Source organism: Centroberyx affinis, unplaced genomic scaffold (assembly GCF_046629955.1).
Source record: "Centroberyx affinis isolate AG114_WGS23_722 - 3 ecotype Tasmania unplaced genomic scaffold, CSIRO-AGI_Caff_v1 ptg001803l_1, whole genome shotgun sequence".
Taxonomy (NCBI): domain Eukaryota; kingdom Metazoa; phylum Chordata; class Actinopteri; order Beryciformes; family Berycidae; genus Centroberyx; species Centroberyx affinis.
In genome coordinates this window covers 555001-569154 of record NW_027280193.1, presented here as the reverse complement: position 1 = coordinate 569154, position 14154 = coordinate 555001, and the positions used below count along the sequence as shown (strand labels likewise).

General features: G+C 42.9%; 1 protein-coding gene across 2 annotated transcripts in view; it reads right to left on the bottom strand.

The window, feature by feature from the left end:
• Positions 1-14154, bottom strand: part of slit3 (slit homolog 3 (Drosophila)) — a 274061-nt gene that overhangs the window by 6021 nt on the left and 253886 nt on the right. For both annotated transcript variants that reach the window (XR_011695745.1, XM_071529582.1), the window contains exons 33-35: positions 13681-13811; positions 1212-1366; positions 537-700 (exon numbers count right to left, since the gene is read on the bottom strand). Coding sequence is in view for 1 of the 2 variants with exons in the window: in XM_071529582.1 (XP_071385683.1) it covers positions 537-700; positions 1212-1366; positions 13681-13811 (450 nt within the window). In the remaining variant the exon portion in view is untranslated. The remainder of the gene's footprint in view (positions 1-536; positions 701-1211; positions 1367-13680; positions 13812-14154) is intronic.

The following is a 14154-nucleotide window of genomic DNA, read 5'->3' as shown; positions in this document are numbered from 1 at the left end:
CAGCTCCCATACTCAGACTCCCCCACGCAGTGAGTATCTGTAGCCTATGTGTAAGTAATTCATGTTTTTGTAGGCAACAATAGCCTCTCTATGTCTCTCTCTCTCTCTTTCTCTGTAATGCACACAGAACTAAGAGGGTTCCTCAAGGATTCTTGGTTAGGATAGTGGCTCTATACAAGAACTGCAATAACTGAAGGAACCCTCTGCATTCTTAGAGGGGAAGTAAATAAGATTTTTACTGCCCTATAGTGCAAAATGACCATAATATATCTGCAGGGGGTTGATAGGGTTGTTGATCAATATCAACAATGATGACTCAATGATTCCTTCGCCAGGTGCTGAGATTTCTGGCTTTCAAAATTCACTTTACAGCACATATTGTCTGTTTTAGAACAAAAACTCCCCATCTATTAGAGTTCCAAGACTATCCCAATTCCCCTCAATGGCTCCAAAAGGAGTTTTGCTATGGTACTATGGTAGATGCTTAAAGAACCACACCCCTATTTGTCAAGAGTGTACGTTCTCCATGTAATTACCTTGCCCTCGGCCCCTCGCGGCGCCCCTGTGCCTCCTGGGGCCCGGTAACCCAGGTCTTGAGGCTCGCCGTTAACCCGAACGTTGTGGATGCAGCCGTTAAAGGCCTGAGGGGAGCGTTCAGGACCGGGACGCAGACCTGACGCCACCACCTGGGACGGGACGCCTGGAAAGAGCGAGGAGGAGGAGGAGGAGGAGGAGGAGGAGGAGGAGGAGGAGGAGGAGGAGGAGGAGGAGGAGGAGGAGGAGGAGGAGGAGGAGGAGGAGGAGGAGGAGGAGGAGGAGGAGGAGGAGGAGGAGGAGGAGGAATTGAGATGGGAGGTAAGGAAGGGAAAAGAGAATAAATTGGAAAAAGGATTGCGAGGTAGGAGAGAGAAGAAAAAAATGTAGATAGAGGAGAATAGATTGAAGAGAGGATGAAGAAGATGGGAGAGAGGGGGGAGAGAATGGGAGAAGAAAAAGGGAATAGAAAGTGGAAGAAAGAGAAGAGAATGGGAGAAAAATAAGGAGATGGAGAGAGGAAAAAGACAGTGAAGGGAAAGAAGGATTTTTGATTGATTAATACTGTTTCCCCACCCCTGGTTTCAATGGTTCTTCTGCATGTGCATGGTTCTGTAAATATATACATGTATGTGTGTGTACTAGCATGTGTGTGCAGTGTGTGTGTGTGATCCTACCTCCTATGTACAGCTGTGTGTTGTGGTCGACGGAGGGCTGGCGCGCGAGCTTGCCCAGGCTCTTGGGGGCGCCGTTATCCACCACCAGGCTCAGTGAGTGGTTCTGGATCAGCAGCTCCACTGTGTGGAAAAGGCCGTCATTCACCGACTCCACGCTACACACACACACACACACACACACACACACACACACACACACACACACACACACACACAGACACACACACACACACACACACAAAAGGAAGGGTTGATGTTCAGTATGGTTCTTATTATGATAAATTACAGTTGAATTCTACACCAGACAAGAGCATTAGGGAGGAAAAAACATGATAGAGCAAATTGGAAATGCCAGACACAAAACAGACTCCAAACATTTTTTTCTTTGTTTTGTTGTGTTTGCGAATAGACCAAAATAAATAAAAAAGAGATTAAGGAAATCTATGTTGAAATGTTATTCTCAGACATAAAACAGACTAATCACATCCTAAACTCAAAGTGTTCTTTTGGATGGTGAAGCGATTAAAGTGCGCCCCTTGATCTAGACCTTGGTGTCTTAACATAGGGGTCGAGGCCCACAATGGTTTCAGAGCCCTGTCTCTGGTGGGTACCCACACAGCACAAGTACTGGCATAATTTAATGGGCCTGGATGCCAAGGCAAGACTGAATTTACTCAATTTAGCACCCAGACTGAAGCAGTTTAAGGACCCTTGCGCTTGAGAATGGGGCCTTGTTGCTGGACCACTGATATTTCAGAGGAAATAATGTTTCCACTGAAGAGGAGGCTGCAATGAGTCGGGATCATGACCTTTTGCACCGTGTCTGACCCTGAGAAGAAAGTGTGTGTGCTTGTGTGTGTGTCTGAGATTCCCCACTAAGTGGTTTTTGCTGGAGGGGAGACAGACAGCTATAGAGACAGTGGTTTGGCACAGCCGAATGAGAGAGAGAGAGAGAGACAGAGAGGGAAAGAGAGATAGATGGTGGGGTGGTAAAGTTGACTGTGCCTCCGTTCACCCAAGTTCCTCCTTTCCCAAACCCGGAGAAAACAAGCAAAACATCAAAAACACAAAAGAACAAGTGAAGCCACTCTTTCCGTTGGTGGTCTGTTCCAGACTCCCATAGCTAAACATCAAGACAATACTTCCCTGTGTCTGCAGGCTCTTATTGGCTAACTAGCTAAGGAGCCTCCAGTCAGCTTTGATTGACAGCTGTTTATAGAGCGTTCAGATTACAGTAGTGTTACATTAACAGCCAATGGAACCGGGGTTGTGAGTTCTGGAGGCGGGCCACCATGACATTTAAAGAAAATACTGACCATACAAAAGGAGAAAAACACTGTGAATAGAAGGAGAGAGAACAATAATAGAAGAAGAAGAAGAAAACAGACTGATCAGCATCAGATCAGGAATCAGAAACATTAACATATCCTTTTTTGCAGCTGTCAATGTTGGTCGTTTATTGTAGATAACTGATATATGTAAGGGATTTTACTCAGACTTTTGAATGCTTAGTAACCCTTATGTTACTTTACATGGTAGGCAATAATTAAGGGTTAGAATATACATAGATTAATAAGTACAATAGGAGATTAAAGCATTCTATTAATCATTGATTGAATATATTTCAGTCATTAATCAGCTAAAATTTAAAATAGCATTTTTTGGCATTACTTTTGCTTTATATATCTGAAACTTGGATAAAAGCATTGCTAGGATGAAAGAGAAACAAAACTAATATGCAGTCAACAACAACAGCAAAAACTCGTTTCGTGCTTTTTTTCTGAACATCAATCTAGCTCAGCATTTAGCCGGTGGTTTCTTAAGTACAAGCTCCTACTTCACTGTAGACCCAACACAGACACATATATGGTTTCCATTAGAAGCCATGTAATTTAATAATGGTCTCAAACAGGCCTGCTGCAACCAAGCAAAATGATGGTCTGCTAGCCTGAAAGATTAGCTCTCTCCCTCACTGCCCTCTTCTTCCCCTCTCTTCTCTTCTTATTCCCTCTCTCCTTTCCCTTTTCCTCATTCATCTCCAGACTCCTTCCCTCTCCTTTCTCCTGTTTGAATCCACTGTTATCGCCCCTCCTCTCCTTTCTCCATTTCGTCATCCTCCTTCTCCTTTCTTGTCCCGTCAGCTGATTTGCTCCGCCATCCTCTCCTTTCCCTTCCCATCACATTTCAACATTCCCTTCTTCTCCTCTCCTCTTCTGCTGCTTCCTTCCTTTCATCCTACAAGTGTCGCATCCCTTTTTAAATTTGTTCAAGTGTCTGGAAAGTTAAATCAAGCAAGCACACCGCGAGTAGCTCACACAGCTGAAGGCATTCTCAGATTGATTTTTTTGCACAGGTTTGAATTTAACACTTATTTTGACACATTACACACACATTCACACACAGTTCTGAACCTGCTGTGACACCAAACCTCCACTGGGTGGCAATAGATGACCAGTGGTCAGTGTTTCCAAGTCCGTCAGCCCTTCAGGCTAGTGTTGGTGTGTGTGTGTGTATATGTGTTTGGTGTGTGTGTGTGTGTGTGTGTGTGTGTGCTTACGTGTGTTTGATGTTTGGCAATATCAGGCTTCATCAATGTTTTGACAAGTGGACGTTTTCCAGAACCTGACTGAGACGTGTGCGTGTGTTTGTGCATACGTCTGTCTGTGTGTGTTTCTGTGTAATTATGCATACGTGTGTGTGTGTGTGAGTGTGTGCATACGTCCGTCCATATGTGTGTGTGTGTGTGTGTGTGTCAGGCTCTTTGAAGTCGTTGGGTTGGCCCGGTGTATTAGTTAAAAGCAGCCCATTATGGAATTCAATAAAAACAAACACACGGCCGTCGCAGATTTCAACTGCCTCTCTCTTACTCTCATTCTGTTCGTCCAAGCCCGCAGGGGAAGTCAATTTCCTGTCAGTCCAGAGTCAAATACACACTGAATGCTTACACACACACACACACACACACACAAATAAACTTTACGAAAAAAAACAAAAAAACATCCTAAAACCCCAAACTGCCTTTTTATAACTGAAGCAAACCCAGAAATAATTACCGGTCGTTGACTTTATCTCAAAGTGAAAAAAGATATTTGGATTAGAAACAACCGCACAGATCTACTTACACTGTTAAATCTAATTAGGCACTGCTATCATTTACTTACAAGCTTTCCTAAACCACATTTGTGGTGTGTGCATATGTGTGTGTGTGCTCACGTGCACGTATTTGACAGTGAATAGTGTTTGTGCACGTGCACGTGCATTATGTGTTACTGTGTGTCTTTACTGTGTGATTTCTTTACATGCAAGTGTGGGTTTTTCTATGTGTGTGTTTCTGCATGTTTGTATGTGTATGTGCATGTGTCTGTATTTGTGTTAATGAGTGTGTGTGTGTATATGTGTGTGTGTGTGTCTGCCAGTGATTCTGTGAGTGTGTGTGTGTGTATTTGTGCGTACGTGTGTGTGTGACTGTATGTATGTGTATGTGTTTGCATGTGTGTGAGTCTACTTATGTGTGTCTGTGTGTATGCTTGTGTGTGTGCATGTGCGTGTATATGTGTGTGTATCTGTCGATGAGTGTGTGTGTTTAGCAGCCCAATCTGGTTAAAATGATGTTCAACAGACAGCCATCCCGGTCCCATATTGCCGTGGTAACCTCAATTAGTCGTTGCTGAGAAGGCAGCTGCTGAGCGGCGAGCTCCTTCACTGTTTTCTTTCCCCCTTTTTTCAGCTTTCATTAAACCAGGCCGGTCAGTTCATATGAAATTTGTACTTTTCAGGAATGGATTCTAAGCTTTTTGATGTAGGGTTTCAGGAATGTGCGCTCGTTGTTTCAGGCCTATAAGGTTTCAGGAAAAGGATGGGTGAATGGCTTCTGCGCGTTTTAAACCTATAATGTCCAAGGACTGGCTGTCTGTTTTTTACCGCAGCACCGTGGTTTTCAAGAGCCAAATTCAGGTCAGGCAGTCAGAATGAGGCTCTCCTCTAAACCGGGGCTCTATCGAACTTTAAAATCATTTTCTATTAATCATGTCTGTTTTTTATTGAGCAGTGTCTAATTAATCAAGTAAAAGTACAAATAAAGGTTGTAGCCTACTGTTGTGAAGATCTAATCTGTACAGAAAAGACAAGAAGAAGTGTAGGTCTATACTCTTATAGCTGCCTTCCCGCTAAAGGCCATCTGATGCTGCCTTATAAAAAAGGCTTACAATCAATATATAGAGAAGACAGAAAAGTAAAGTAAATAAGGGCAACCCTGTGGATGTAATCGCTGGGCATATTGTTGCAGATTCTCTAAAAGAAGCTCAACACTGTGTGGGAGGCGGTTATACACTGAATTTGTATCTGTTTCTGTACACAGAATTGCATTGAGATTGAGTGCCGATGACGCGGAATAAGCAAATTGCCAGGGGCCAGATAAACATGTAGCATAGTGCGCGGGTCAGTAACGTGATATCATGATATCTCCACGATTGGCTCATCATAAAAAGTTCTCTACCACCACTTAGACCTACTGTGAATCACTTCATTTCAGAGCTTTTTTGCATTGACAGTCCATTCAAGAGCCTATTACTACTCAATATGCTTACATTCATTTCAAAAAGTCAAATTCAAATAGCCTCCTACACTTTTCAAAACCACAACTGTGACCCACCGTCACTCGATTATTTCCCATTATTTCCTGAGTGCACACACTGATGAAAAACACTCAACTCGGGCACAATAAAAAAAAAACGCTAAATCAGACACTTTGACAAAACAAAAAACGAGAAGAGGAGAACGAGACCTGATATCTCCAACTTCGCTGACAGTGTGCAGACAAACCAGGAATAATGTAAAGGAGAGGGGCGACCTAGACGACCGACATCAATTTAAAACAACACCAGTATTATCCTTTAAGCAGAATACTTTCCGAATACTACGACAATGGAATATTAATTCTCATGTAAACACACACGGTGAAACACAAGGGGGTTCTGCAGTAGAAACAGGACCTGTTTCCACAGCTTGAATCTTGCCATTACTGTCATCATCGCTTCCTCTCTCTTTCCTTTCTGGCCTTTCTCTTTCCCTCCCTCATCCTCTCCTTCTATCCTTTCCTTCTCTCCCTCCCTCAAGCCTCTGCATCCCTTTCTTCCTCTATCCATCTTCCTCTGTCTATCCATCATCATCTCTCCCCACTATCCTCCTCTCTCTCCATCTCCCACTTTCCCTCCACTCCTCTGTCTATCCATCCCTCCCTCCCTCTATCTATTGCTTCCTTTGTCTCTACTTTTCTCTATCATGCCTTCCTCCTTTCATCCCCCCCTCATCCATCCCTACATCGCTCCCTCTGTCGCTCGCTGATGAATAACAGTAGACGTGCTCTCTTTGACCTGATGGGAGATTAGTGTGGCATTTAGTAAAGGGCAGCACATTAATACACAACACACCCTCTCTCTCTCTCTCTCTCTCGCTCTCTCTCACACACGCACACACACACACACACACACATGTTCATCAACACTGTGCATGCATAAACACTTTCATCTGTTGCTAATGAGGGCACATTGAAGGACTTCTACACCTTCTCCTATCTCTCTTTCTGTCACTCTCTCCCTCTTCACCTCCCTCTGTCTCTCCCCACTTTTTCTCTCCCTCTCTGTGTGTCTCCTGCATTTTTCTCCTTTTCTCTTTGTCCCGTCGTTTTTTTCCTCTATTTTTGGGACTTGTCTCCCTGTCCCCTCGCTTTTCAAATCCCGTTTCTCCCTCTCCCTGTCTTTACTGTCCAGCTGTTTTCCAGGTGTGTGTGTGAACGTGTGTGACTGTATGTGTGTGTGTGTATGTGTTTGTTCTGACAAAGGTGTGTGCATGTGTACCTATATATGCATATGTATCCATGTATGTTTGTGTACCTGTGTGTGTGCATCTTTGCATGTATCGAGTCTATATGCATGTAACCAGATAGCTTTGCATCCAATAGTCCCACACTGTGCATGCTGTGACGCCTCAGTGTGTGTGTGTGTGTGTGTGTGTGTGTGTGTGTGTGTGTGTGTGTGTGAACCTGCAGGCCTCCAGACAAGCCACAGCACTGTGAAGCACGCCTCCTCCTCCTCCCCCTTCACCCCTCTCTTTCATGGCGCACCCTTAACCTAATCCCCCAGATAATCTTTCATCCTTCTGACAACTGTCAAAAACCCCAAACATGATCAAATCTGCATGTTATAGCCAAATGTTAACGACTACAACCGAGGTGACTCACTAATTTGCCCTTTTACCAGCATTAGTTTTGCATTAGTGTGTCTTGGGTCTGGCCACCGCTGCTGCATTCCTGCACTTCGTCAAAATTTGGCTTGAACGAAATGCCCTCTTCCTGGCTCTCTGGTTTCTGCACCAGATAACCGGCCCAGGGATCGCTCAGAAACATCCCAGGGACTGGCACTGGTCCCTGGCCCTCAGTTGAACAACCACTGAAATACAGAGGACAACTCCGAGGAACTGGCAGTAGCTATATGGACGGTGCCACGTTAGGGATCTGCCAGAAACGCTGCGCTCAGATTGCGGTGGTTAAATAGTTACGCCATTCTGGACAGTATCAGTTGAGCGGTGGCAGGACGTTCTGCTGTGCCTGCCTAGCCATGCGGTTTCAGTCAGCTTGAAATGTATTTCCAAATTAGGGCAGATAAGATAGGGCATTTGCAGTGCTCAGACTCATGCAATCAAAAGATGGCACATATGAGGGAATACATGGGAGCTTGTGGTAAATTGAGCCCCAGGCTTGGAGCCGGGCCTCTTCTCGTTCCAGATTGGCTAATGCTAAACATAACATAGAGACAGTGTTTACTTAGTGCTTAGCATTGGGCTCAGGTTTGGTTTGATTCTATGGATCTCTCTGTTCCCCTCTCTCTCTCTCTCTCGCTTTCTGTCTCTCTTTCGTTCTCTTTTTCCCTGAGTCTGTCTCTCTTTGTCTGTCTCTCATGTACTTTCTGTCTCCCTTTTTTTCCCTTTCGCTCCCTCTCTTTCTGTCTTCCACTTTCTGTCTCTAAGTCTCTCCCTCGGTCTGTCTCTCCCTCACTGTTGTACACTTTCTCTGTCCCTCTTTGTCTTTATCTGTCTCTCTTTTTCTCTCTTTCCCCCCTTCTCTCTGTCTTTCTCTGTCTGTCTCTCTCTCTGTCTTTCTCTCTCTCTCTCTCTCCCCCCAGGCGTGGCCCATGTCAAGCTAACAGGACCAGACAAGGATAATTCCCTGACTCACTCTGTGGTTTACTTTTCCCCTCTGCTTTCCCCCCTCTTTCACTCCATCCCTCTGTCATCCCTCACTCCTCTCTCATCCATCCTGCCATTCAACCGTGTCTCATGATCTTTTCTTTCGACCGTTTCTATCCATCTCTTTACCCCTCCCCTTTTTTTCCTCCTCTGGCGGGAAAACCTATTCTGCCCGGTTATCTGTTTATCATGTTGCCTGTTATTTCATTCATCCCTTCCATGCAGCATCAGTCCATCCATCTGTCTATCTGGCTATCTCTCTATCTGGCTATCTCTCCGTCTCTCTAGCCATCAATCTATCTGTCTATCCATCCCTCCCTCCCTCTGCCTGTCCTCTCTTCTCTCTCCTTCAACCTTTTCAACCCTCTCTCTCCACCCCTCCCCATCTGTGCCAATGCCTAATTTGATTCACCCCATCGTTTCCATTCCTTCATTCTATCCTTCCTTCCTCTCTAACCATCCCTTCCTCTTGTCCTCTTTTTTTTTTGCTTTTGCTTTCACCGCATGCGAGACATTAGCACACATCCCTGTTAAGATCATATTCGGGATAATCTTCATATCTCGATTACGAAATACCCGCATTTACGTGAAGAAGCAGAATGTCGTCACGGAAACAGAACATACACAGGCTGCAAAAACCTGCAGCAAACAAGATAAGGTGGCAAAGTGTCCTTGCGGTTTTCAAGACCGTCCCTCAACCCAGACGACCTGCTGGCAAACATCTGTCCTGCTGAAGTGTCCTTGAGCAAGTCATTGAATCCCTCCCGGCTCCAGGGCCGCTGCTCTCTACCTGACCCTGCGCTCTGGCCTCCCAGGAGGGGGCAAGTGGAAAGAAATTTCCCTACGAAGATCAATAAAGCATTGCATTGTTATTATAATTAAGTTGTTTGTATGCATCGGTTTATCAAAGGTCATTGTATACAGGATATGGAATTTAGATGCGCCGATGCAATGCTTAAGTATGCCAAATAATCTGCATATGGATGTAGACGCACTCAGCACAGCTTTCTGCAGCTGACTTCACTGCAACAGGGGTGGAACAATTAAAATATTTAAACATTAGAGGTATCATAGTATCAATGTCAGTAGATAACGCCTTGATAACTTAACCCCTGAAGCTGTTACCTGAAGTAAAATAATATATATATTTGTCATTTGACAAAATATCAGGCCAATCAAACCAAACAAATCATTGCAATCAATCAACTAATCAACTAATTTCTCTCCCCATCTTCTCTTTTCTTTTCTTTCTCCTCTTACTTTTGCTCCCAACCTCTCTCTCTCTCTCTCTCTCCATCCCTTTTTCTCCCATCTCTCTCCTCTCTCCCTCCATTCATTTCCAGTTTCCAGACATTACTACACTGACCGGTTTGCTAATTTAAAGGTGCCATGGGTAGCATTTTTAAACATCAACATCGTTTAAACATTGTCAGATTAATTGTGATAGCTTGGTATAATTACTGTAAACAAATGAAACCATGGTGGAGATGATTGGCGGCCTCTGTCTCCCACCAGTAGTATTGTTGGTGCTATATAGTGTTTATCAAAGACCACATTTCCCATAAACCTTGTTGCTTCCTGTTTCAAAGAGAATCTTTCCTTCTGGAGTCAAATGTTTCCCGTTGTGCTTCAGTGAAGAGGATAAACATGTTGGAAGTGATTTTTTCCATCAGCCTTATTGTGAGAAACTTTAGCAAGATTTTAGAAAGCTTTGGAAAGCTTTAGCTCCGTTTCTGCTGGAAGAACAGCGCCATCTTCCTGTTTGGTGCCGTAAAGCAATCCAGCAGATTTCCGGTGAAATCCGACCTGCTGGCACACACTGTTAAATGCAGAATAGAGGCAGGTAGAGGCTGCCAATATTCTTGGCGATGGTTTCGATGGTTTCCACTTATTATAATGCCTCAAAATGAATGTGGTTATGATTTATTGATGTATGCTACACGTCGCACCTTTATCTGTGACTGCTGTTATCCACTGCTTTGTGTGACGTGCGCTGTTTTCTGTGCTGGCCTTACAAACTGAATTTCCCTCGGGACAGTACATAGTATTGGATCTTGTATCTTGTATCCTTCTCTTGCATCCCTGTCTTTCTCTCTCTCCCTCCTACATTGTCTGTAGCAGACTACAGACAATGTAGACAGAGAAGCAGACAGAATCAATAGGAGCCAATCACGACAAAGACGGACATGGTCTCTCTCTCTCTCTCTCTTTCTCTTTTTTTCTCTCCTTCTCGACTTTAATGTACAGTCAGACAACCACTACCCCTTCTTTCTTTCTTTCTTTCTTTCTTTCTTTCTTTCTTTTTCACACATTCCCTTTTCCATCCTTATCTCTTTTGATCCACTCTTATCTTTTGCCCTTCAGTCGGTTTCTGTGTTCCTCTGTAAGGGCCAAGGACTGACAGAATAGATAGGGCATCACATTAAAGCATTGCTATATACTGCAGATGAGCATGTTGAATTGAGGTCATTTATAATGGATATTCTATAAAGGTAAGGAATATATTCATATATTCATTTTTTATTATAACAGCCATGTGACATTTTTTCTAGCTGATTGGGTTCGTCAGGTTTATATAGTAGGTGATGTGCCAATATAATTTCCAGGTAATATTACCAGAAGCAATGAGGACTGGATATGGGAACAAAACTATAATGGAAAACGTCTCTTCGCCGTTGTCATGTGAAAACCTTCAAATTTTGGTGATTTTCATGTTTTAATATCACTTGAAGGATTACATGATCTTCTGTCAGTTGAGAAAATTCCACTACAAATTAAACTGATACAACTTTTCTAAAAACATTTTAAAAATCCCAGTGGATAAACTCAAAAATGCATGGTGGTCAATCTGAAAACAAGGCTGTTTTTCTTAGTTACTGACAAGTCAACATTTGGTTGATATGAGTTTTTTTCACCTGACTGCGACAACTTGTTTGTAGTTTCTGGCAGGACTCCAGCCACATATCTTGCCTTGGCACAACAGCTACCACCGCATCCTATCCTTTAAATACTTTATGGCAGCTCAGAAGAATACTAAATATGAAATAAAGCTATTGCAATATTTATGGCACAATAATTTACCTGCATGAAGTGCCTGCAGGTAAAAAATACGACTTCTGTATTAGTTGCATCTCTACCTACGACAGACTGCATGGTTAGATACTAAGCTACCAGCTGCCTACCTTGCATCAACCCATTTAATATAATAATAACTTACACACTGTAGTTTATCACTGCTCTAAATAGCTTATACTGCATTAAATATGGTTTGGTATAAGGCTGCCTCAAAAGACTATCCAGCTGCTGTCATGGTAGAGCAGTGGAACAGGACATGTATTCACAACATGGGTTTGAGTCTCATGACCTGCACTGCATGTTATTCGAAACACTTTACTTTTCTTCCTGTTTCTCTCAAGTAGATACAACGACCAAGTAAAACAGAAATAACACCAATAAAGCCTTCAAAATAATATTAACAATGGGACAATACTTAAATAGGTCAATAGGGCAATGCTTTTGTGCCACCAATCTCTTTAATGATTATTTTGTGTGCTCATATAATGGATTTTGAAAGTTTGTGCTAACCTATTGTTTGATTATTATTGCATTTTATGCAGTTTTATGTTTGGCATTGTTGCTGTTTTCTTGGCCAGGTATCTATTGAAAAGACATTTTAAAGTCGAGATGAAATGAAAAATGCATTTTTAACCCTTTTAGATCACATCCCCGGTCATATTGTGCACCTATTTAACAATGTATGCCAAAAAAAATACAAAAAAATCAATTTCTTTGTATTCTTATATCAAAATCCAATCATGTTTTTTTCCAGTAAAACAAAATATGCCATGTGCTTAAGTAAGCATGAACCAACCAATTTCAACGAATAATATCATGACATCCACCCATCAATCATTCTTCAACCTCTAGCTAGCCACACCGCTCATATAAAACCGCACTTCACTGTTTCTGGGTCGTAGCTGACAGAGCAATATGGAGAGAGAGAGGAAGAGATGTGTGTTTGGATATCAGTGGGCAAAAACTTTGTTTTCATTTCCAAAACAATGTCGCTGAGGTCTAATTCATTCATCTCTCCCTTGTCCTCCTCCTGATCTAACAACAGGTGAGGGAGGTGTGTGTGGAGCCAACAGTCCTCTGTAGCTCAGTTTCTCTCTGTAGCTCTGTATCGCGCTAAACTCTAAGCCCCGCCCACTGTTTAGCGGTCCAATAAAATGCAAAGGATTTGATTTAAATCCCTCCTGTAACTGTACACCGCTCAAATATTCTGTTTCACTGGGAAATACGTCACAGGACAGAAGCTAAAGACGCTCTAACTTCTGTTTCAGTGGGACTTTGATCTCAATAGGACTACCTGGTTGATTGAAAATGAATACAACATTCAAAAATAAATAAAAAAGGAGTGCCACATACTGTAAAATGTGGCACAAAAACCTTAAATGGTACAGTATGTCCTACAAATAACTACTGAAAACACTACCATGTGCTCTGCCTGGATTACCATTGCTGTTTCCATAACTTCACGATGGAATATCCATTCCTATTAAATTGCCTACATAGTTTATTATGTAATATCCAAGGGCTTACACAGCCTCTCTGGCTCACTCGCCCACTGAATGAGGGCTATTGTCTCTGCTGTTTGAAGTTTTACTTACAGAGACTTTTGGTGGGTTTTTCTCAGGGACGTAACTGTCTGGTCAGGACCGTAAAGGAATTCTTGAGAGTTTGTGTTTGTTTATTGAGGGAAGTGCTGGGATATGGATATGTGAGTGTGTGTGTGCGGGAGAAGGAATAAGCCTGTGGTTTTGTGTGTGCATAGCCAAGTCAACACCTACTTTGTGCATCCCAAAAACTCTAACTCTGTAATATTGGGATCTTGTGTGTGTTTGCATGTGTGTATGTGTGCTTTTTGTATTCTTCACTGCTCTTAAAGGATGCAAATAAAACATTTTAAGTGTGTGTGTGTGTGTTTGTGTGAGAGAGAGTGAATGAATGAGTATGTATGTATGAGCAAATGAGCAAGTGTGATTGTGTGTGCTTTTTGTGATCTTAAAAGTCCTTAAACCATGTTGAACCTCAGCAATATTTGAATTCTGCAGATTATAATTAAATTCAGTGGATACAAAGAAAATGAGTGAGGGAGCAAGTCAGCGAGCATGCATGCTTTTATCTAGTGTGTGTGTGTGTGTGTGTGTGTGCGTGCGTAGCCTACCTATAGACGGTGGTGGGTGGGTAGTTGGCGATGTCGTAGATGAGTCGTATGTGTCCCTGGTACAGCTCCAGCGCCAGAGGGTCGTGGTCTTCCTTATACAACAGGATACCGTTGTCTTTATCTGTGGCCACCTGGAGAGACAAACAGAAAGAGGGGGATTAGAAACAGAGGCAGTGCAGATGGGCGATATTTCCTTCACTCAAAATGGAAATTAATAGCTAGGACAAAAAGTAATGCAGTAGTCAACAAATGTATTGGGGCTGGGTGACTGGACAAATTCATCAGGGAGCAGCAGTGGACTAAATTGCCTTGATATTTGGTAATTTCAAAAAGAGCCTAGCACAGGACAACCAGTTTCCTGCAGTACTTGAGAAGCGTAGAAATGAACACCCCGCCTTCACTGTAAAACCCTAAAAAAAACCCATTATTTTTCTGTTTATTTTCATTTAGACCAAACCCATGTTGAACATCTGC